Source organism: Silurus aristotelis (assembly GCF_946808225.1).
Source record: "Silurus aristotelis genome assembly, chromosome: 14".
NCBI lineage: Eukaryota > Metazoa > Chordata > Actinopteri > Siluriformes > Siluridae > Silurus > Silurus aristotelis.
In genome coordinates, this window is record NC_139587.1 from 26,703,297 (window position 1) to 26,728,437 (window position 25,141).

Here is a 25,141-nt window from a genome sequence, read left to right on the forward strand (position 1 = left end):
CAAGTGTATGACTTGCGTATGTATTACTTTAACGTGTGTATGACTCTATAGCGTGTACTACTCTATAGGGTGTGTATGACTCTATAGCGTGTACGACTCTAACGTGTACTGCTCTATAGCATGTGTATGACTTTATAGGGTGTGTACTACTCTATAGCGTGTGTATGACTCTATAGCGTGTGTATGACTCTATGGCGTGTACTACTCAATAGCGTGTGTGACTCTATAGCAGGTGTATGACTTGCGTATGTATTACTTTAACGTGTGTATGACTCTATAGCGTGTACTACTCTATAGCGTGTGTATGACTCTATAGCGTGTGTATGACTCCATAGGGTGTGTATGACTCTAGCGTGTACGACTCTAACGTGTACTACTCTATAGCGTGTGTATGACTCTATAGCGTGGGTATGACTATATAGCGTGTACTACTCTATAGCGTGTACGACTCTAGCGTGTACGACTCGTGTACGACTCTAGCGTGTGTATGACTATAGCGTGTACTACTCTATAGCGTGTATGACTCTATAGCGTGTACTACTTTATAGCGTGTGTATGACTCTATAGCGTGTACTACTCTATAGCGTGTGTATGACTCTATAGCGTGTGTATGAATTTTGGTTGTGTGTGTTTTACTTTCTATAACATGTGTATGACTCTATAGCGTGTGTATGACTCAGTTGTGTGTGTTTTACTTTCTTTAGCATGTGTGTGACTATAGCGTGTGTGTGACTATATAGAGTGTGTATGACTTTAGGTTGTGTGGGTTTTACTTTCTTTAGCATGTGTGTGACTATAGCGTGTGTATGACTATAGCGTATGACTATAGCGTGTGTGTGACTATAGCGTGTGTATGACTTCAGGTTGTGTCGGTTTTACTTTCTATAGCGTGTGTATGACTATAGCGTGTGCATGACTCTCGGTTGTGTGTTTTTACTTTCTATAGCGTGTATGACTATAGCGTGTGCATGAATCTCGTTTGCGTGTGAACGGCTCTCGCGATTATTTATCAGGATCGAATGGAAATAAATCCTCTTAACGATCCAAACCACGAACAGGAACAGCGCTGCTTTTGTGAGCGCAGATTTGCAGGGACTGATGATGTTGATTCGGGGTGATGGTTGTTTAATTTTACAAAGTCGCTGCTTCGACACGCCGGGTTGAACAATCGCTGGCAGCCGTATCGAGAGACCGAGTCGACATGTGCGTTGTGGGATTTCTGAAATGACAGAACCCTAATAGGTGAACAGGAAGTGGCATACAGCGGCTTTAGAGCGCTGGGCTAAAGATACCAAGACAGATGTGTGTAATTGGGGCATGAGATAGAAATGAGTGTGTTTGTGGTGGGTGGTGGGTGGTGGGTGGTGGGGGTGGGGGGTGGGGGGGTCACACACACTCTCACACACGGACACACGCACTAGTTGGATGCAGTGTCTGTGTGTATATGTGTGTATTTATGTGCATGTGTAAAACCTCAGGCATCTCACCCAGCTGTAACTAGCACAGCTCTGCATTTATACCCACTCTCTTTTTTTCTTTCTCTCTTTCTGTGCATTTTTTTTTTTCTTTTCAGTCTTTCTCTTTGTCACTTTCTCAATGATTTTCTTTCTCTGTGTCTCCCCTTTCTGTCTTTCATTGTGTATGTCTGTCTGTGTCTGTCTTTATCAAGTTCTTTCTGTCTTTCTGGTCCTTCCTATAGTCTCCCCATCTTTCTGAATCTCTTTCTTTATGTCTGTCCCTCTGTCTGTCTGCCTGCCCGTTTGTCTGTCTCTATCTGTCCTCTGCGTGTCACTGTCTGTATCTGTCTCTGTCTGTCTTACATCTGGTTGTCTGTCTCCTGTCTGTCTGTCTGTCTCTTTGTCTGTTTGTCTCCTGTCTGTCTCTCTTTCTTTCAGCCGTCTGTCTGTCTGTCTCCCATTTATCTGTTTCCTGTGTGTGTGTGTGTGTGTGTGTGTGTGTGTGTGTGTGTGTGTGTGTGTGTGTGTGTGTGTGTGTGTGTGTGTGTGTGTAGGAATGAATTTGGGCGGATGAATGTGTCAGGCTTGTGAGCATGCAGGAACATGATAGGAATGAAATGGAAGGCCTCAGAAGAATAAACTCATGGCTCTGTGCCTCTCTCTCTCTCCCTCTTTTTCTTTCCCTTTTTTCTTTCCCTCTTTTTTTTAAAGATTTTAAGGTTGTTGAATTGGCATAAAAAACTTAGCATTTAGGAATCCGAAGTTTGGGTACTGGGTTCTGGAACAAGCAAAAACTATAAAATACAACTATAAACATTTTAGGATCAGAAATTAGTAAAAAAAAAAAAATAAAAAAAAATAAAATAATAATAATAATAATAATAAAAAAAAAAAAAATTTGTTTGGATATTGGTCACGACATTACAGCACAGCGAAATTCTTTCTTCGGATACTCCAGCTTGTTAGTATACTGGGGTCAGAATGCAGGGTCTGGCTTCCCTGGAGCACAAAGGGGTTAAGGGCCTTGCGCAAGGGCCCAACTGTGGCAGCCTGGCGGTGATGGGGCTTTAACCCCCGACCTTTGGATCGTGCTGGTCAGTGTTGTTTTGAGCGTGTGATGGTGTGTAATGGTGTTTGTACTGGTGTGTGATGGTTTGTGCTAGTGTATGATGGTGTGTTGGAGTTTGTGTTGTGTGTGTCGGTGTGTGATTGGTTTGTACTGGTGTGTGATGGTTTGTGCCGTTGTGTGATGGTTTGTGCCGGTGTGTGCTGGTGTGTTGGTGTTTGTACTGGTATGTGCTGGTATGTGCCGTTGTGAGATGGTTTGTGCCGTTGTGTGGTGGTGTGTGTGATGGTTTGTGGTGTGTGTGGTGGTTTGTGCCGTTGTGCGATGGTGTGTGCTGGTGTGTTGGGGTTTGTGGTGTGTGTGTGATGGTTCGTGCTGTTGTGCAAAAAATAAATCTGTCAAGTGGATGAATGTCTGAAATGATTATGTGACTGGTTGCAGTTGTGAGGCTAAATATAATCACTGATACCAAACACACACACACACACACACACACACACACACACACACACACTTCCTTCTCTAATGGAAGTCTCAGAGAGAACAGTGAGCCTTGACTTGCGTGTTTCTCATCCGGTTCACACACACGCAAGCCCTTGAGTCTGGCAAAACTTTTCAGCTGGAGCTTCTGTTGTGGTGTGTGTGTGTGTGTGTGTGTGTGTGTGTGTGTGTGTGTGTGTGTGTGTGTGCCTGTTTGTTTATGCATTTGTGTGCCATATACAGTATCTCCTCCACTAGTTTTGTTGGTCATTTGTTCTCATTTAAAGACCACGTTCTCAAGGTCTGAGGTGCAGCCAGTTGCAAGTTCACATTCATCCCACAGGTGTTCAATAGGGTTGTGGAGCTCCACAGCAGGCCACTCAAGATCTACTGCACACTTCTATCCCATGTAAAGCAGATCGTCATGGAGCTGGTTTTGTGCACAGGGGTATTGTCATGCTGGAACAGATTTGTGACTTTTAGTTGTGAAGTGAAGGCAACATTTTATGCCACCACATTCACGTCCTGTACAATTGTGTGATTTTAACTAAGTAGTTTGGGACGTTCTTGTTTTGTTCTGTCTCCAGGAAGTCACAGCTCTACCTCTGCCATGTTAATCTGTATTCTACGTGACTCTCAGGACACGCCTCGGTCTCCGTACCTTTGCGATACGCCATATTCATGTAGTTTACTTTGATGCGAATCGATGGATTTTACCGTCCCTAGTGTGCGTTATTGTCTTGAGGCTCTTTAAAAAGCTCTGTATCTCAGTCAGGGAAGAAAAGTTTCCACTTATGGTTTTTTTGGTGATTTTTTTAAAATGTGAAATGTAAAGAAAAGTTTGTTTATAGCTGCTATAACACTTTCAGGAACATTCCAAAGTTTCATTAAACGCAACCGTATATGAAGAAAACCTAAGGTCGGGGTGCGAGTGGTGCCTTTGTCTTCGTCTTCATCACATCACTCCATTGTTGATTATTTTCCTCATATTTTGGATTTGATTTTGTGACATCACAATTTAATATAAGGTTGCAAAGTATTTAAGTTCAGAATAGGAAGCTTGCTGTGTCCCTGTAAAATCCGTGTCCTCTCTTTTTCAGCGTTTTAGGAGGACAGGCATCTACGTATCACAATGCCGCCGCAGAAGGACATCGTGAAGATCGCTATTCAGATGCCAGGGGCGTACCCTCAGCTCATTGAGCTGGACCAGGTGAGTAACCGGCCGTGATGTCGACACTTTCACTATGTCTGACTGATGCATCATCTCCTGAAACATGACTGAAAAATTGCTTCAGAGCTGCACAAGCATGTTGTACATGTCCTGTCTCGGATCAGGGATCCTCCAACACTTTTCTTCTGGAATGTTCCTCACGGCTCCAGGCTTAAGATCGGCTCCGTCTCGGTCTCGGTCTGGCCTCGCCCAGGTGGAATGAGGAAGTGGTGATAGTGCATCAAAAAAAAACCTGAAGCCTCATTAAGCTCTTCTCTCTTGCTCTCTCAGGGACTCGTCAGGTTCTCCCAAAGCGGAGTGTTTGCGCGGAAGGATGATTTGGCGGTCGCGAGATAGATTTTGCTTTCCCCCTTTAAAACCTCTCAGATAAACTCCCCTTCTGGCATGTTGATGGATTGAACCCAGGGCTTCTACTCGGCTCGACCGGGCCGTCGGCCACAAATTACAGCCTGCTGATTGGTCTACCACACTACACCGAAAAACTCCAATCGGTTCACCACATCGTCCGCGACTAATTACCAGGTTTCTCGGAGTCAGACGCAGCAATAACGTGCCTCCTTCATTTATTTTTATGCGCTGGTTTCTCGGCTCGAGTGCAGAGCGGAACGACACGCCGTGCCTTCGGGTTCGAGTTCGTGACAGACCTGAGATTATCGAAAGATTTATGGGTTTTACTTTCTCGCTACATTTGCGCTATTTGAAGCGTGAATGTCATAGAAAACCAGTGAGAAAACACAAAGGCGATTCAGAAAAACCGGAAAAAGTCAGTATCAAATTAGGTTTTGCTATTCTTAACCCTGATTGGACGAGACATATTTTGAAAAACGATCATTTCTGTTCAGGGCTGTGGATCAGTACCGTGACCTTTTAATCATTTAAAGAAAGAATTAAAACCACCTGTGCCAATGCCCCACAACTTTGTCACGTTTAAACCTGAAAAGTAGGTATAGTTTGCTGTTCTTACTCCTGATTGGACGAGACACCCTTAACTCAGTGTTTACAGGAAGTAGGAAATTGTGTATCTAACTTTGTTTTTTGTATGTGCCGTTGTTTTGTTTTTTTAATCGGTTCTCCAAATTTGTCTGTCGTGTTTTCTGACTTGTTATTTTGCTTCGCACTTCCAGGCCACCGTACTTCACAACCACTTGTCTGAATTCACAGCTTTGTTATGCAACTTGTTGATTTTAAAATTAAGATCCCAGACTAGCGGCTAATGCTCGAATTTTACACAGCGTTCATGTAATACTCGTTCATAAACTACAAAAACAATATCATACCTCACATGACTGAGTAAACAACAGCTTGGTAGTTGATTATTTTATAATATTTTTATGTTGCCTAAAATGAAGGAAATTACTTCCAGATTTTCTAGTCACCTGGAGATTACCTGAAAATTTTAGAACCAGCTTCTAGATTAATTAGTTGACAAAAACATACACTATATGGACTAAATATTGGGACACTTGACATTTCCAGGAAGATGTGGTTCTTCTCCAGATGGTTCCCACAAACTTGGAGGCACACAATTTGTATAGAATGACCGTGGATGCTGTAGGATGATATATTCCCTTCACTTGAACTAGGAGACCCAAAACCTGTTCCAACATGCCCTAAAGATCTGCTTTTCATGAGTTTGGAGTGGAAGATCTCCTGCTGTGGGGCTCTGAACTCAATCCTATTGAACAGGTCTTCTCACCTCACATACATCAGTACCTGACATTCACCTTTGTGAACGAATGAATGAGTACAAATTTTCCACAAAATTTTGTGGAACATCTTCCCAGAAAAGCGGAGGTTATTATAAGAGTGAATAGGGACTGAGTGTGAAATGGTCAGACGTCCATAAACCTTCTGTTTAGTGTTTATTCACTGCATTGCTTTTAAGCTAATTTTAAAGAGAGTTAGAAGTCTGTAGTTTAGAGTCTGAGTCTGAGCTCTAAATCTGCTCCAAATAAAGTTGCTAATTTCACCCTACGGCCTGATGACGGCTCTGTAACATCCCAGAAGCTACACTTAAGGATGTTGGTGTAAGCCTCGATGCTGCTCTGTTATTTAAGTCCCATAACAGTAACAGCTCTAAAACGGCACATTATCATTTGGGGTTAAAATGCTAAAGGAAGCCATGCTAATGCTACATGCTGTGAGGAACTCGTACAGGCGTATGGTCTAAGATTCAGCAGGAAAAGTTGAAGTGGATTTTTTTTTTGTTTGTCTCGGACATTTTATTTTTATGCTGCCGTTTATTTGAACTTTTTTGGCCTGGACATTGGATCTGTTCCGTTTTCAAATCTGTTCTCGTGTTGAGCTGATTGTAGGGTTTAAAAACGTATTAGTGTTGTTTAATGGTGATGGTAATGGTGTCGACATCGAATGCTGACAAAACTGGCAGAAATGTTAATGGTTTGATTGTGTACATGCTAATGGTTTTAATGGTGTTGATGGTTTGAATAGTGATTATGTTAATTGTGTGTGTGTGTGTTGATGTTAATGGTGTTTGAAGTTCTAATGGTGTTGGTGTGATTTAGGCTGAAGTGTTTAATGGTGTTGATAGTTTAATAAGATTAATGGTTTTAATGGTGTTTTTGGGTTTTAGGGTTTATTGTTGATGGTAAATTATTTAATGGTAATGGGTTTAATGGTATTGATGGTAATGTTTTAAAATGGTGATTGTGTTTATTGGTGTTTGATGGTGATGGTTTTAATGGTAATGGTTTTAATGGTGTTGTTGGGTTTTAGGGTTTAATGTTGATAGTAAATGATTTAATGGTAATGGTGTTGATGGGATTTAGGTTCATGGGTTTAATGGTGTTGATGGTAATCATCTTACATGGTGATGGTGTTATTAGTGTTTGATGGTAATTGTTGTAAAACCCAACAACACCATTAAAACCATCACCATTAAAACCATTACCATCAAACACCAATAAACACAATCACCATTTTAAAACATTACCATCAATACCATTAAACCCATTACCATTAAATAATTGACCATCAACAATAAACCCTAAAACCCCAAAACACCATTGAAACCATAACCATTCGCTCTGGATAAGGGCGTCTGCTAAATGCCGCAAATGTAAATGTAAATGATGGTATAGTGCATTTGTGTTTATTTTGCCTAGTTGTATTTGATTGGTTTGGTGTGTGGTGTTAATAGTTTTAGTGTGTTGGTGTTTACAGTGGCAGATGTTATTAATGGGAGCAGTAGCATGTGTTTAATTCCGCTGATGGATTCTGAAAGTGCAGTAACTTTGAACCCAATTCCACACACTCTTAATATGAAAATGCATCACATCTCTTTCTGCTTTTTTATTGTAGAAAAAGCCCCTGGCTGCAGTGATTAAGGAAGTGTGTGACAGGTAGGTGTGTGTGTGTGTGTGTGTGTGTGTATATATATGTATGTGTGTATGTGTGTGTGTATGTACAGTGAGGAAAATAAGTATTTGAACACCCTGCTATTTTGCAAGTTCTTCCACTTAGAAATCATGGAGGGGTCTGAAATTGTCATCGTAGGTGCATGTCCACTGTGAGAGTGAAAAAAAATCCAGAAATCACAATGTATGATTTTTTAACTATTTATTTGTATGATACAGCTGCAAATAAGTATTTGAACACCTGTCTATCAGCTAGAATTCTGACCCTCAAAGACCTGTTAGTCTGCCTTTAAAATGTCCACCTCCACTACATTTATTATCCTAAATTAGATGCACCTGTTTGAGGTCGTTAGCTGCATAAAGACACCTGTCCACCCCATACAATCAGTAAGAATCCAACTACTAACATGGCCAAGACCAAAGAGCTGTCCAAAGACACTAGAGACAAAATTGTACACCTCCACAAGGCTGGAAAGGGCTACGGGGAAATTGCCAAGCAGCTTGGTGAAAAAAGGTCCACTGTTGGAGCAATCATTAGAAAATGGAAGAAGCTAAACATGACTGTCAATCTCCCTCGGACTGGGGCTCCATGCAAGATCTCACCTCGTGGGGTCTTAATGATCCTAAGGAAGGTGAGAAATCAGCCCAGAACTACACGGGAGGAGCTGGTCAATGACCTGAAAAGAGCTGGGACCACCGTTTCCAAGGTTACTGTTGGTAATACACTAAGACGTCATGGTTTGAAATCATGCATGGCACGGAAGGTTCCCCTGCTTAAACCAGCACATGTCCAGGCACGTCTTAAGTTTGCAAATGACCATTTGGATGATCCAGAGGAGTCATGGGAGAAAGTCATGTGGTCAGATGAGACCAAAAAATAACTTTTGGGTCATAATTCCACTAAACGTGTTTGGAGGAAGAAGAATGATGAGTACCATCCCAAGAACACTATCCATACTGTGAAGCATGGGGGTGGTAGCATCATGCTTTGGGGGTGTTTTTCTGCACATGGGACAGGGCGACTGCACTGTATTAAGGAGAGGATGACCGGGGCCATGTATTGCGAGATTTTGGGGAACAACCTCCTTCCCTCAGTTAGAGCATTGAAGATGGGTTGAGGCTGGGTCTTCCAACATGACAATGACCCAAAGCACACAGCCAGGATAACCAAGGAGTGGCTCTGTAAGAAGCATATCAAGGTTCTGGTGTGGCCTAGCCAGTCTCCAGACCTAAACCCAATAGAGAATCTTTGGAGGGAGCTCAAACTCCGTGTTTCTCAGCGACAGGCCAGAAACCTGACTGATCTAGAGAAGATCTGTGTGGAGGAGTGGGCCCAAATCCCTCCTGCAGTGTGTGCAAACCTGGTGAAAAACTACAGGAAACGTTTGACCTCTGTAATTGCAAACAAAGGCTCCTGTACCAAATATTAACATTGACTTTCTCAGGTGTTCAAATACTTATTTGCAGCTGTATCATACAAATAAATAGTTTAAAAATCATACATTGTGATTTCTGGATTTTTTTTTTAGATTATGTCTCTCACAGTGGACATGCACCTACGATGACAATTTCAGACCCTCCATGATTTCTAAGTGGGAGAACTTGCAAAATAGCAGAGTGTTCAAATACTTATTTTCCTCACTGTATATATATATATATATATATATATATATATATATATATATATATATATATATATATATATATACATGCAATTATATAATTGCATTTTAATTATATAAATATATATAAATATGCAAATATTACAATTATATAAATATGCATATTTCCTGGATTGTTCAGTGTAATTAAATCCGTTATGTGCTTTAATCATAAGATGGAATCTACCTGGACCAGAGAACTACGCCCTTCAGTATGCGGATGGAGCTCACACTTACATCACAGAGTTGGTAAGTTAGTTCTCTGTTAGTTCAGCAGTTTGTGTGTGTGTGTGTGTGTGTGTGTGTGTGTGTGTGTGCGCGCAATCCTGACTTCCTCAATCCAATGCCAGCATGTATTACTGGAACACGTTTGCATTTTCTGCGTTTAGAAGGAAGTAGCAGGTGAGCTGAATGTCAGTGTGTGTGTGTGTGTGTGTGTGTGTGTGTGTGTGTGTGTGTGTGTGTGTGTGTGTGTGTGTGTGTGTGTGTGTGTGTATGTATATATACACATACACAGTGAGGAAAATAAGTATTTGAACATGCTGCTATTTTGCAAGTTCTCCCACTTAGAAATCATGGAGGGGTCTGAAATTGTCATCGTAGCTGCATGTCCACTGTGAGAGACATAATCTAAAAAAAAAATCCAGAAATCACAATATATGATTTTTTAACTATTTATTTGTATGATACAGCTGCAAATAAGTATTTGAACACCTGTCTATCAGCTAGAATTCTGACCCTCAAAGACCTGTTAGTCTGCCTTTAAAATGTCCACCTCCACTACATTTATTATCCTAAATTAGATTCACCTGTTTGAGGTCGTTAGCTGCATAAAGACACCTGTCCACCCCATACAATCAGTAAGAATCCAACTACTAACATGGCCAAGACCAAAGAGCTGTCCAAAGACACTAGAGACAAAATTGTACACCTCCACAAGGCTGGAAAGGGCTACGGGGAAACTGCCAAGCAGCTTGGTGAAAAAAGGTCCACTGTTGGAGCAATCATTAGAAAATGGAAGAACCTAAACATGACTGTCAGTCTCCCTCGGACTGGGGCTCCATGCAAGATCTCACCTCGTGGGGTCTCAATGATCCTAAGGAAGGTGAGAAATCAGCCCAGAACAACTCGGGAGGAGCTGGTCAATGACCTGAAAAGAGCTGGGACCACCGTTTCCAAGGTTACTGTTGGTAATACACTAAGACGTCATGCCCGTCTCCAGACCTAAACCCAATAGAGAATCTTTGGAGGGAGCTCAAACTCCGTGTTTCTCAGCGACAGGCCAGAAACCTGACTGATCTAGAGAAGATCTGTGTGGAGGAGTGGGCCAAAATCCCTCCTGCAGTGTGTGCAAACCTGGTGAAAAACTACAGGAAACGTTTGACCTCTGTAATTGCAAACAAAGGCTACTGTACCAAATATTAACATTGACTTTCTCAGGTGTTCAAATACTTATTTGCAGCTGTATCATACAAATAAATAGTTTAAAAATCATATATTGTGATTTCTGGATTATTTTTTTTAGATTATGTCTCTCACAGTGGACATGCACCTACGATGACAATTTCAGACCCCTCCATGATTTCTAAGTGGGAGAACTTGCAAAATAGCAGGGTGTTCAAATACTTATTTTCCTCACTGTGTTTTTATATATATATTTTCATATATATATATATATATATATATATATATATATATATATATATATATATATATATATATATATAAAATAGTATATTTTATTTAATTAATATGTAATATATATCAATAAAGTGTGTAACATAAAAATTATTCCATTATATGAATATTGATATTATTTGCACTCCAATAATAATTTAAAACAAAATATTTTGCCATATATTTTTATACTCTTGTACATCTTTCATACATTTATCTCTATTGTGCGTGCTCTCTCTCTCTCTCTCTCTCTCTCTCTCTCTCTCTCTCTCTCTTTCTTTCTCTTTCTCTCTTTCATTCTTTTTTATTTTCTTTTTGCGCCACATGGTTTCTGACTCGGTGTGTATGTTGTTTTGTTACAGAATCGTTTGGACATTAAGAACGGCAGCATCCTTCGCCTGACCAAAGCCCCAGTGAGTGACTTCCTCCTCCATATAATCCGTGTCTTTGTGGTCTGAGTCTTTGTTTTTTATAACTGTGTGTGTGTGTGTGTGTGTGTGTGTGTGTGTGTGTGTGTGTGTGTTGCATTGCAGAGCCGTTGTGCAGACGATCTTTATAAAGGCGTCCAGAGTTTAGACTCGGACGTTCGCTGCGACTCCCTGAAGCAGCTGGCCATCATCTCCACAGACGTCACCTTCGCTCAGGAGTTCATCAGCCGAGACGGACACTCGCTTCTCATCCACATCGTGGAGGACACTAACGAGTGCGTGTTTCTTCCATCAAACTCGTGCCAGACATGTTCCTAAACTTTACTCACTTCAAAAGTTACATTTTACAAAAAGATGATGAAATGATGAATATGCAGAAGCCAATTAAACTAAAGAACTGGGAAGAAATTTAATTCTAAATAAATGTCTAAAAAAAACAATTGCTGTGTCATAATTTGCTGCTTATCATCTTTGTTGTGGCATTTATTGTAGCACATAATTCGTGATGTTCTTCTAAAAATGTCTCTGGGTGTGTGCAGGGCTCCTCTCATTGTGACACACACACTCACAGCCTTCATGGAGCTTATGGACCATGGTATTGTCTCCTGGGAGAACCTCTCCAGCATCTTCATCAAAAAGGTGCAGATCGCCTCACACTCGGTCTAATCACGTCACTGCTTTACCTGAACGCACAGAATGACGTGTGTGTGTGTGTGTGTGCGCACCTATGTTTACAGATCGCCAGTTTCGTGAACGCCAAAGTGATGGACACCTCCATCCAGCAGGTCTCTCTGGACATCCTGGAGAGCATGGTTCTGAGCAGCATCAGCTTGTTTCACCAGATCAGAGAGGAGATCACAATGGAGAGGCTGATCGCTCATCTGCAGGTGTATGTAGATTTACACACACACACACACACTACTGAATAAAGTACATTAGAAACACAGTGGGTCTGAGATCAGTACCTTTTTTTCTTTTAAACTATGTTAAAACCCCAATTTCAAAAAAGTAAAATGTAAATAAAATCTCTAAAACTGAGAAAAAATATCAAAATTAAAAAAAAGAAAATATATTATATAATAATAGGAAACCAGTTGCTGGCATTTTGGGAAAGAAACGTTGTCCTATTTGTGTCTGCCTCAGGATATTACCTTCTCAACAGTCCTGGGTCTTTTTTGTTGTATTCTTTCATTTCATGATGCACTAAATGTGTATAAAAGCTGAAAGGTCTAGACTGCAGGCAGGTCAGTTTAGCACCCGGACTCTTCTACTACTAAGTCATGCTATTGAAATAGATGCAGTATGCAGGTAGCATTGTCTTAATGATGTTTACAAGGCCTTTCCTGAAAAAGACGATTTCTGAATGGTAGCATTTGTTGCTCTAAAACTTGTATATTCCATTCAGCATTGATGGAGCCTTTCCCAATGTGCAAGATGCGCATTCCACAGACATTAATGCACTCTGATACCAGCAGAGATGGAGGCTTTGGACCTGAGCGCTGATAACAATGCGGATAGTCCCTCTCCTCTTTAGTCCAGAGGACGTGGTGTCCATGGCTTCAAAAAAAGTAATTCATATTTCGAATCGTCTGACCACAGAACAGTTTTCCATTTTGCCTCAGTACATTTTAAATGAGCTTTGGCCCCAGTGGCATATGACACATATTGCATCTTCTATGCATGATAGAGATTTAACCTGCATTTGTGGAGGACAAGGCAAACTGTGATTTCTGGAGGTGTTCATGAGCCCATGCAGTGATTTCCATTACAGAATCATAGCTGTTTTTAATGCAGTGCCGCCTGAGGGCATGAAGATCACGGACATCCAATAATTTTTGCCCGTGTCCAATTTTGTTGATGATAGTATGTCCTCTAAATGATGAGAGATTTAAAGTCTTCAGTTTTATTTTTTTCTGAAATGATTCCACAATTTCAAGCCACAGTCTTTCACAGATTGGTGGAGCTCCGCCCATCTTTACTTCTGAGAGACTCTGCCTCTCTAAGATTATTATGTTATTTATACCCAATCATCTTACTGACCTGCTGTCAATTAACCTCATTAGTTAGAAAATGTTTTTTCAACTGTATCATTTCAATAACACTTACCTTTTCCAGACTTTTGTTGCCTCTCGAAATGGCCTTGATTTTTTTTTGTTTAAAATGGTAAATTTTCGTCGTTTAAACATTTGATACGCTTTCTGTTCAATAGTGAAAAAGATATGGGTTTGTGAGATTTGCATTCTGTTTTTATTGTCATTTTACACATTGCCATACTTTTTTGGATTTGGGGTTGTATTTTGGAGGAACAAATCCTGATTATCTATCGTTAAAGTGGTGGAGGAACGTTTAAACCAATAAATCGCTCAATGTGATATAAACTGTATGAGCAGGAATCAAGCCCATGAGGTTTGCTGGTTTAATAAGAGAAGTTCTGAGCAAGTGCTTGGACCCCTAACAGGGAATCTGAGACTAAAGCAGTGCAGGATTATGTACTATGTTGATGTTTCTTTTAACATAGTGTCACATTCTGTCTCTTTTTCTCTCTTTCAGGTCTAACCAGCAGCTTCAGACCAAAGCTATGGCTCTCCTCATGGCCCTGCTGCAGACAGCTGGAGATGCAGAAAGACAGGTGAGTTCCTGTTTCGGCCCGCTTTGTTTCAAGGACGAAACCTAAAATCGGATTTAAATGGCATGATGCACCGTATCGGTCCAAAACTGCAGAATTTTAAAGTTGGGCGTCTTACTCAGTCATCGCTAATCCCGATAATTTTTGGAAAACAGAATTTTTATCCAAAACGGCATTTTAAGTTTTTAATCGATTTTATGCTCTTTGAACGGTCCGGCAATGACAAGGAAAGGCTCCATCACGTAGCGTCATCGTTTCACAGTCCACACTGCGACACAAAAATGGCGTCCGTGTGAAATTTATCCACTTTGGAGAGCGTAAAAAAGCGACGTTTCCGTTTCCGCAGTCTCAGCAAAATTTTCAAAAGAAAACCTATTAGTGTACACATGACTTTGATGATAAAAAAGGACTGTATTTCATCAAGGATTTCTTGAGGTCGTACTGTGCCTGAGGGTAATAAAATAAATAACACATAGTTTGAATACATGCTATATTGTCCTGCATCAGTCTAGATTTTTTGAGGGGAAAAAAAAGGAAATAATGGAAACATGGTTTTGTTTGTTTGGGGGTAGTGGTGGCTCCAGCGGTTAAGGCGCTGGGTTGCCGATCGGAAGGTCTGGGGTTCAAGCCCCGGTATCGCCAAGCTGCCACTCTTGGGCCCTTGAGCAAGGCCCTTAACCCTCTATGCTCCGGGGGTCCCTTATGAGGGAAATATCAAGGTCCGTGACGTCGGAGTGACGTGGGGCCGCCTTCCCGTGGGCTCACCACCTGCAGGAGGGACCGTAAGGGACGGTGCTGTGAGGATTGGGCAGCAGTCGAAGGCGGGGGTCTGCTTAGACTGCTGCCCCCGCGACCCGAATTACGGATAAGCGGGAGAAAATGAATGAATGAATGAATGAATGGTTTTGTTTGAGGGTTTAAATTTTTTTTTGGTTATGTTTAAGTTAAAGTTAATTTGAATCCTCAACTAGATTGGAAACACCAAGTCTTTTATGTTTTTTGTTTTTTTTTTTTTTTCTTTCTTTCTTTCTAAGAAAATACACAAGGACCAATGAATGAATGAGTCCAAAATTCTGCAAGCTTGATGCTTTGTGGTTGTTTTGGAGCAAGAAAGTTTGATCCTCACCTGCTCACTGGATAAATGCGATATTTTTGCCACATTTTACCAAATACCAGAAAAGTAAAAGCTGTGTATAGTGTACTATAATATATCTGTGTATAGTGCAATAATATGCAGAATGGATATTAATATGCTAATTAGTGATGTTATGTATTTCAGGATTTGTTTGCTTTTCTTGAGAAGAAGAATCTCCGTCAGTATATTCACAAGGTGAGCTGAGTTCTGCGCACGTTCCTCCTCGAGGTGAACTAATTTATTGCACAATACTGTCGAATTATGTTGGTCAGGAAGTCATTTGTTCTCTATAACAGCATCTCCGACAGCTTCAAATCACAGGTTTGTGCGAATGCACTCTGATTATGGGGTGTGATCATTTCTATGGTAACTTCTCATTAATTTGGTCTGGAACTGTATAATCTAAGGCTTATAAACAGACCAAAGGGATATTTAACACGTGTTTTTGGAATTAGTCTTTAGTTCCAGTCTGTATGTTTTCTGGCTCATGTGAGAGGCAATAGAGAGGCTGGTAAGGGAATGGTGCTGAGGTGGGGAGTCTGTAGCTGCTGTAGTGTAAGTGCGAACAGGAAAACAACTTCTGCAGATGTTCCACAGGGCAAAATTTAGAGCACTTCATTCTTTTGGAAAAAAAAAAAACGTGGTGATGCTGTGGTACATGCGGGAGTATTTTTCCATAAATTTAGTCAAATTTAAATATTTAAAAAATGTTCTACATGTAAATTTATACGAATTATGATTAGACTTGATTTTTTTTTTTAAAACAAACCTATGATTACTGATGCATGATTATCTATCATATCAACATCATTTTGTTTTTTCTTTCAGAATATAATCCACAGCTCTGGTCCTATTGGAGATGAAATGGCTCACTACCTGTACGTGCTGCAGTCGGTGTGCCTGAACCACCTCGATGCACGAATGAGAACCGCTCTGGACTCATTTAACCAGGTGAGCTTCTGACCTCGGTGCAGGACCACACCCCGAATCCACACCGAGGTGGGGCATAGAAACTAGAGCTCGACCGATTCCAATAGCTGATTCCAATAGCTGGTACTTGCTGATAACTGGTTAATCAACTGATTGTTTTTGAAAAAAAAGGGATACTAGATAAAAATAAAAAAAAACACTCCATGTAAAATAGTACGGCACTTTATTACAAAAAGAAAATCATAAAAATGTGCAAAATAAAATAAATATATGAATTGATAAACATTTCTTAATAAATTATAAATAATAAATATAATATAGCGCGATTATATTTGCCTCTAGAGACCGCTCTTGTTATGACAGTGGACGGGAAGGCAGGAAAAACTATCGGTATGTGCTTTTAGTTCCAGCAGTCGACTGTCGGTGGCGATTAATCGGTCGATCTCCAGCAGAAAACCGAGCTCTCTCTCTTTTTCGTCTCTCAGGAACAGAGGGAGGCTCTGCACTGTTTACGCCAGGCCGTGTTCGAGACGGAAAGCGACGGCAGTCTGAGTACGGAGCGTCGCCGGTCTCTGTGTGCTAAAGAGTTCAAGAAGCTGGGTTTTTCGGTGAGTGTTTGCTCTACAGATAAATTCTTTACTTCTAAATAGAGTTTGATTGGATCTAATTGGAAACCACTCACTCATGCTTGAAGATACATTAGATGATCGTGGATAGATCTGCTTTCAATCCCGAAGATGGCTTTGGACTATAATTAATATAAACGGTCTGCTACAATGGTTTAGGACTACAATTTGCACTGAAGTGAGCAATCCTCCACAATGGTGGAACTGCGAGGTGGTATCAAAGTTTCAAGACTAGCTCTGTTTACAAGAGTGTACTTGATTTATTGATTTATTTCACGTTTGCTCTTTGTTCTAATTCGCTGTCCATGAATTGCCGACGTGGTAAATCACGTGGTCAGATTAACCTCAGTCGCACAGCTCCTGATGTACACAGGAAGATGTCTTTTTGCACACTGACTTATAATGGTCGGTGCTCCCTGTGACTGTGCGTGCAGCCTCGTGCTGCCATCTGTCGACCTGTTCAAAACGTGTCGAGAGTCTTTGATAACCACCTCGAATAAAGAATGAATGATCAGTTTCTAGATAAGGATGAGGCTTACACTTTGGTGTCTGGTTCCTGTGAAGGTTCCTTCGGAAAACAGGATTTATTGTGTGCTCTTGTGTGTGCATTCCAGAACAACAGTAACCCGGGGCAGGACCTGAGCCGGACACCTCCCGGGCTTCTGGCTCTGGACACGATGACCTATTTCGCCTCGCGTTACCCAGACGCCTACAGCAGGGTGAGATAAACACAGCATCACGCCACATTTCCACCACGGGAACCTTTTTTAATGTAAGATCAGATTAGCTTCTGCACATTCTTCACTGCCATAGCCTTTAAATTTATTTATTTATTTGTTGTACTTATTAAACAGTGGCTGCACATACAGTGTGTGTGTGTGTGTGTGTGTGTGTGTGTGTAATACCTTAAAGTATTCCTCAACACCTCCTGACCAGTTGAAAAATCTGAATTGCGATATAAAAATTATCACCGAATACCATGTTACTATGGTTACAGTCGTCTTTCTTCAGTTACAATTACAGTTGCACATCTTTCTTTTCAGTCACACAGGCCGTGGTATAATGAAAATGTTACTAAATGTATATCTATTGTTTCGTCTTTTTTTTTGTCTGTGTCCCAGTTTGTTTTGGAGAACAGCAGCCGTGAGGATAAACACGAGTGTCCGTTTGCTCGCAGCAGCATCCAGCTCACACTCATGCTGTGCGAGATCCTGCGTATCGGAGAACCACGTGAGTTCACGCTCAAAGCCTCATCACACGAGTCAAAGGCACACTTTATGCTGCAGGAGGAAATATGCAAGGCTTTTGGCAGCAACTTTCATCCAGAGCAACTTACATTTATCTCCTTTATACAACTGAACAGCTATGGGATTAGGGGGCCTTGCTCAGGGGCCCAGGAGTGGCAGGGATTTACATACAAACCCAAAAGTAGAAACATAGAAGCTAAGATAATTACAGAACCGGTGTGGAGCCTTTAGTTTGTGCAGCTTAAAATATTTAGAATTTTTTTTTTATATTAACAAATAAATAAAATCAACACATGCATAAATAAACATACAAATAAACAAATACATGCATACGAACTGTACATACAGTAATAATTGGAGATTTTTTGATTAAAGGTCTGTGCCACAAAAAACTCACTCTCTCTCTTTCTCTCTCTCTCTCTCTCTCTCTCACTCTCTCACTCGCTCTCGCTCTCCTGCAGCATCAGAAACAGGCTCCAACTATCACCCCCTTTTCTTCGCCCAGGACCGGCTGCTGGAGGAACTTTTCTGCATTTGCATCCAGCTCCTGAACAAAACCTGGAAGGAGATGAGAGCAACGCAGGAGGACTTTGATAAGGTGGATTCTCCTGTCTGTCTGTCTGTCTGTCTGTCTGTCTGTCTGTCTGTCTGTCTGTCTGTCTGTCTGTCCTTGTAGCTGAATGAGCTCCAATCTCCACAAAATCTAGTGGAACATCTTCCCAGAAGAGTGGAGGACATTATTCCAGGAAATGGCAACTAAATGTGGAATGGGATGTTCACAAAGCGCATACACAAGCTATGAGCTCCTAATCCCTCGTTCTGAAGTGTCCTCTCAGTAGATCATCACCACCCCATTGGGTCTCTAAAACATGCCTTCTTTTCACAAAACGACCTTTTAACCTTCAGGCTGGAATGATCGCCCATTGTCCTCGTGGCTAGAGCGGGTTTTTATGAGGGTTTTAGCGAAACAATAGCAAAGCCACTCTGTAGCAGAAATACAGAGAAAGAGAAAAGGTGGATCAGTTCCCCACCACAAAGCCTCAGTGAAATCAGCACTAAAATAACACACGTGATCTTTCAAGACAGCGTAAACAAACGTGTTTGCAAACGTGTTCCTCGTCATTTCTTTTCTTTTGCTTTCTTTCTTATCTGTTGTTTTCTATCTGCTTCGCCTTTTGTATTTAAATTCCTGTTTTATTAACTTCTTTATTTCATATCCATTCACGTTTTCACTTACTCTTTACTCGAAACCTTTTCTTCTCATTAATTCTCCATTTTATTTGTTGCTCCTCCATTCTTGTCCTTCTTCTCCTTCATTTCTTTTGTCTTTCAGCCTTTTCTTTACCTCCTTTCTACTAATTTCTTTCTTTCAGATCACTTAAATCCAGTGGGCAGCTAGATGTTAAATGTTGGTGAAATAATGGCAACGTATAAATACAGGATGTTTGTTCACTAGCAAGTTAAATCTGTTTAGATTAATTTTTATTTATGGACGGTTGATGAGGTGATGCCAGAAAACTGTACCGTTCTAACTTTCATACGGATTACATAATCAGAGAATATTTCTATTCAATATGGTTTATTCGAGGGTTTATATATATTTATTCGTCTTCCAGGGTTAATGTTCATCATGTTGGATTTTGAGCCTGATTTGATAAAAAATTACTTAACGGTGGAGTTATTCTTTTTTTATATACCGTAATTTCCGGACTATAAAGCGCACCTATATATAAGCCGCACCCACTGAATTTGACAAATATTTTTATTTTAAACATAAATAAGCCGCACCTGTCTATAAGCCTACATTAAATTCTACATTGAAACTAATGAACTTTAAACAGGCTTTAACGAAAGACAGTGTCTGTTACACGGTGTCCAAGGCCGAGGATTATGTCCTTATTATTTTCTGATGCTCATTTCTAAGTTTCTTTGACTAACCCATAACGCTGTTGCCAAGAGAAATAAAAAAGCACGAGTTTTGGAAACCTGTCTGTGCTTATATGATTTCTGTTGTAACTGGAGTTAGCGAGCTCTCCCTTCACCCAGACTCAACGCGCTACAACGGCTTGTATCTAAACAGTAGCCTACCAACAAAGTCATTGTTCACTGTCTTCCTCCTTCCTTTCACAACTATTTCTCTCGAGAGTTTATCTTTTGGCATCGTCGTGCGTTTAAAAATTGCCATGCCGATGCCGTGCAGCTCAGAACACAGGTGAGGTGCGTTTTTTCGTTTCTGTTCGGAAATTTCATTGGTCTAATGTTATGGGGTTCAGTTTTTTTGTCTTGAAGTTTGTGAAACCAGGAAAAACCCAGGAAAAATTCATAAATTAGCCGCTTCGTTGTTTAAGCCGCGGGGTTTAAAACGTGGGAAAAAAGTAGCGGCTTATAGTCCGAAAAATACGGTATATCTGAGTAAAGAAAGGACATCGTGAATCAATGTGTTGACGGTTTTAATTTCGCCTTTTTTTTTTTATATTCGAAATAAAAATGTATCAAAATAAATGCACGCTGCATTAATCACACGTTAATAAAATGTGTGAAATTTTAATGAATTATATATATATATATATATATATATAAAATTGTCAACTGTGAATAATGTAAAATGTAAATAAAACCAGAATGCAATGGTTGCAAATCTCAAAACCCCATATTTTATTTCCAATAGAACATAAAAAACATAACATATATAAACTGGGGGATTGTACCATTTTAAGGACTAAATATTAGGGTGATTTTGAATTTGATGGCTGCAACAAGTCTCAAAATAGCTGACCAAACGTCTGGAAAATGTAAGTGTTATTAAAATTAAACGGTCGGAAAAGGATTTTGCTAATTGGGTGCATTGCGTTATTAAGCCTTTAATATTTGAGCAAGACAATGCTAACTGCATACGGCATCTATTACAATAGCATGACTTTGTAGTAGAAGCGTTCGGGTGCTGAACTGACCTGCCTGAAGTCTGGACCTTTCACCAGTAGAAAACATTTGGTTCACCATGAAGCAAAAAAACACAACAAAGGACACCCAGAACTGTTGAGCTGTAAAATCCTGTATCAGACACACATGGGACAACATTCCTCCCCAACACTATAGCAACTGGTCTTCTCAGTTCCCAGATGTGTACAGACAGTGGTAAACATGGCCCTATCTCAACTTTATGGAGACGGCAGCTTGTGGAGTTTGTGGTAAATGAATAGAAGATGAATAAATCTTGGAATGGCGGTTTGGTAACCAACCTACATGCACAGGCCTCCTTTGAATCTTTCTCACATTCCTACGTCGGATCACTGTTTATGACCCCCCAAAATAATCGATATGATCGTTCCACATAGGTGGTCTTTTTACCGCTTAATAAGTCCTTTTCCTCTCTCGCCAGTACAGGGTTCATTTCTAAAAACTTCACGATCACACTATTGTGATTTATTTTTTTATTTTTTTTGGTTTTTGTTCTCTTTTTGCAACCAGGAGGCATCATTCTTGGGAGTCTGCAAAAAATGTTCCTGTGTAATTTCTTTCACATCCAAAGTTAGAAACCTGTCCAAAAGAAACCAACAGAACCTTAGAATGTTTCCCACTCGCTTGAGGGATGAATAGAACTTGTTCAATCCTTTTAAGTGAGCTAAAAAAAATAAATAAATCGATTAGCTTTATGGGTTCCATTAGATGCAGTAAAATCGAAAAATATGTTTTGCTAACAATTATGGCAAAGTAAGTTGGTAGTAAAGCATCTACTGGAAAGAATAAAAAAGCAAAAAGCATCTGTGAAAAGATTGGAAACGCCTTGTCTTGTGTTTTTTGAGACGCTTCCACGTTCCTTTTGTTTCCATGGAACACAAGAATTGGACAGTGAATGAGTTGAAGAAAGTTCTGTGGAAAGATAAGTCCAACTTACTGGCATTTTTGTTTCTAACAGAAGAATTTTGTAAGCTGGAGAACTGGAAAGATGTGATCAGATTGTCCCACCCCCACAGTCAAACATGGAGGTAGAAGCTTAATCGTTTTGAGCTGTTTTGGAGCGGAAAATATTGATGACTTATTCCAAAAAGTGAAAGGAACCAACATGGCAACCATTTCATATTTCAACACCATACAATTCTGTCTGGACTGCGTGGCGTTAAGTTCTAAAACTGTTATTCAGAGAGCAGTCGTTTGAAGTGTCATCTATCATGGAACGACCTGCCCAGTCACCGCACATGAATCCTAGTGAACTGCTCTGGGATGAACTAAATCGTAATGGAATCTCCAACTAGTGAAGAACATCTTTTGCAAGTTTTCCAGGAGACACAGCACAAGTATTTCATCTGAAAGTGTCCGGATGCTGAGAGTGTGCAAAGCTGTTCTTCATGCTAAAGGAGGATTTTTTTAATGAAATGAAGATCTGGACATTGATAGATTTGTTTGGTCAAAGTAAATCTTCATATCGTTGCATTACTGAGTTTGTTGCAGGAAATTGCAGGTGTCTCGCAAAAACCATAAAAAACGTTAGGTGTCTCCACATTTTTTTACAGGGTCTGTAGGTGAAAAAAGAAAATAAGGCCTGTCCCAAACCATTAGCTCTCATAAGGAAAGAAGGAAGGAAGGAAAATAACGCAAAAGGCAAAGAAATAAAAAAAAAAAAGAAAACCAAACCATTATTGAAAGAAAGAATATGAGCTGAAGATAAGAACTAAGGAAGGAAGATAAAAATTTAATACGAATAAGAAAGTAAAAAAAGTAAGAAAGAAAGACTGAGAGAGAAATGTTTTCCTAGCCCTGCCCAAAAACCATTAGTTCTTAGTGTCCACCTAAAGAATGAATAAATATGAGCCAAAGAAAAGGAAACAGAATAAGGAAGAAAGAAAATTGTTATGCGAATAAGAAAGTAAAAGGCAAAGAAATAAAACCAGAAAAGTCCCGCCTACAAACAATTAGTTCTTGTTGGTTCTCACTTGGATCAGGAACCAATGAGCTTCCAGCAGACCCTCTGTAGCAACGACTAAAGATGAAAAAATCAGGTTTTTGAGTTGCGGGGACTTTCAGCAGCGAATGTGTTTTACGGCTGTTTTGCGTCTCGACACTGTTAAACCGCTCAGGCTTTCGCTCGACCTCACAGGAAATGATGTCATTGTGCTGTTTCTAGTTGTATGCATTGGTAACTCTGTCCTGCGTCCACCACACCTCCATGTGTTTTATCATTTCTCTCGCCCTGCTTTTCTCATTTCCCTTTGTCTCCTCGTCCCTCCGTCTTCTGGCTCGGCTGTTTCTCCACATCTCTAAACGTTACTGGCTTTAACGTGCAGATTCTGCCAGCTGCTTTCCTGGGGCCCAAACTGAATACGTGTGTGTGTGTGTGAGGCGTGTGTTTGGAGTGGGAGAGGGAGTCAGAGTGTGTGTGGGTGTGAGTTTGACGTGCATTTGTGGGCGGGTTTTTTATGGAGATGCTCCCTGGTTTTGGAAATTCGCATCACAGTGTTGGAAGGATTTGTACATGGACACACACACACACACACACACACACACACACACACACAGGTGAGGACTAAGAAAAGCTGCTTTAACCTTCATAACCATGGCAGAGGTACGTTTCTAGATTATTCCGTTGGATCTGTGTGTGTCTGTGTGTGAACTTCATTACAGCAGCAACCTTTATTCTGCTTTTGTCCTTTGAAATACCTCATGCCACAGGATTCCCAGGATATTTCAGAGTTTGCTTGTGACCGCAGTCAGAAATTCACGTTTCACCCCCACTTTAAGTTTTTTCACCTTTCTAGAAAGTTGTGGAAACCTTTTGAATACGAGCTGCAACACTACAAACTATGACCGGCTTGTCATTTATTTGAACTGTAACTTTTAAAATTTTTGCTATTGGTGTAATCCTGACTAAGCAGAAATTGCTTAAGCACCTGATTAATGTATAAATATAAACAATATTTAAATACACGTTTACTGTAATGACTTTGAACCCGTTTCTTTCATGGTGCTGTTTTCTGACAATGTGAAATTTTGGTACACGTGAAGTAAAAAGCAGGACGTCTCTGTTAATTGTGAAATGACAGTTCAATAACAATGTGATATTATACTTTCTTTCGGCATTAGGGGGCGCCACAGCGGATCATCATTATTCATGATCCGCATGTTTGATTTGGCACATGTTTTTATGCTGGATGCCCTTCCTAACGCAACCCTCCCCATTTATCCGGGCTTGGGACCGGCACTAAGAGTGCACTGGCTTCTGCAACCCTAATGGCTGGGGTTGGTTCCCTGACCGGGGATTGAACCCGGGCCGCAGCAGTGAGAGCGTCGCATCCTAACCACTAGACCACCAGGGAATAAAATAATTTTATATCATGTGGAAATGTGAGGCTCATAACTCTGAATGTCTGCGTTACATCAAGGTAACCTTTATAAAATACACACTTAATATTTTTGCATTGCTTTATAAACTAAAAGCAGAATGTGTATAACTCATGAACTCGAACACAATTTAATGTCACGTCTATCACAGCTACACATCACATCTAGTCATGACACATCAATGAAGCATAAATGTCATGCCTGTGAGACATAAACGTCATGCCTTTGACTGGTAATCCCGATGCAGGCATAAATGTCGCGCCTGTGAGGCATAAATGTCACTTTTACGACGCAAAAATCGTGTTGCCTGTGAGGCATAAATGACACCTATGAGGCATTATTGTCATACTTGTGAGACATATATTATGCTTGTGACAATTAATTGTGATGCCTCTGGGACATAAATGTCACTTCTGTAACGCAAAAATGTCACCCCTGTGAGGCATAAAAGTCATGTCTGTGAGGCAGTCAGTTCAGTCATTTGCATTTGAAATATTATAAATATTATTATATTATAAAAATTATTATACATTTAATTGTGATAGTTTATATTCCATTTCTTGGGTATGGAAATTGTGAAAATCCTAAACACAGGTGTTTTGGCAAGACGTAAGATTATTTGATGATCTGATCATTCGGAAGAATTAAAGTGTTGGTTGGTTGGATGGTTTGGTTAGCAGTCAATCTGGCAACCCAGATTGTGACGACCCAAGAGCTGCACACGTGCTTCACTTCTGTGTGAATCTTTAATATGAACGGATTTGAATTTACAGCTACGAGGAGTCCAGGCTTTTCTCCCCTCAAGAGAAAACTTGTTTATTACCTGCAAAAGCAGTTTCTGTAGAACATGCAGGTATGAAGGAC

At 40.4% G+C, this 25,141-nt stretch overlaps 1 protein-coding gene across 1 annotated transcript in view; it reads left to right on the forward strand.

Annotated features, from left to right (window-relative positions):
- Positions 1 to 25,141, forward strand: part of elmo3 (engulfment and cell motility 3) — a 34,806-nt gene that overhangs the window by 3,044 nt on the left and 6,621 nt on the right. The window contains exons 2-15 of the mRNA XM_083561036.1: positions 4,104 to 4,213; positions 7,556 to 7,596; positions 9,449 to 9,521; positions 11,312 to 11,362; positions 11,483 to 11,652; positions 11,917 to 12,016; positions 12,115 to 12,266; positions 13,928 to 14,006; positions 15,283 to 15,333; positions 15,967 to 16,089; positions 16,554 to 16,676; positions 17,309 to 17,413; positions 17,816 to 17,924; positions 18,403 to 18,539. Coding sequence (XP_083417162.1) covers positions 4,136 to 4,213; positions 7,556 to 7,596; positions 9,449 to 9,521; positions 11,312 to 11,362; positions 11,483 to 11,652; positions 11,917 to 12,016; positions 12,115 to 12,266; positions 13,928 to 14,006; positions 15,283 to 15,333; positions 15,967 to 16,089; positions 16,554 to 16,676; positions 17,309 to 17,413; positions 17,816 to 17,924; positions 18,403 to 18,539 — 1,392 coding nt within the window. The 5' untranslated portion in view covers positions 4,104 to 4,135. The remainder of the gene's footprint in view (positions 1 to 4,103; positions 4,214 to 7,555; positions 7,597 to 9,448; positions 9,522 to 11,311; positions 11,363 to 11,482; positions 11,653 to 11,916; positions 12,017 to 12,114; positions 12,267 to 13,927; positions 14,007 to 15,282; positions 15,334 to 15,966; positions 16,090 to 16,553; positions 16,677 to 17,308; positions 17,414 to 17,815; positions 17,925 to 18,402; positions 18,540 to 25,141) is intronic.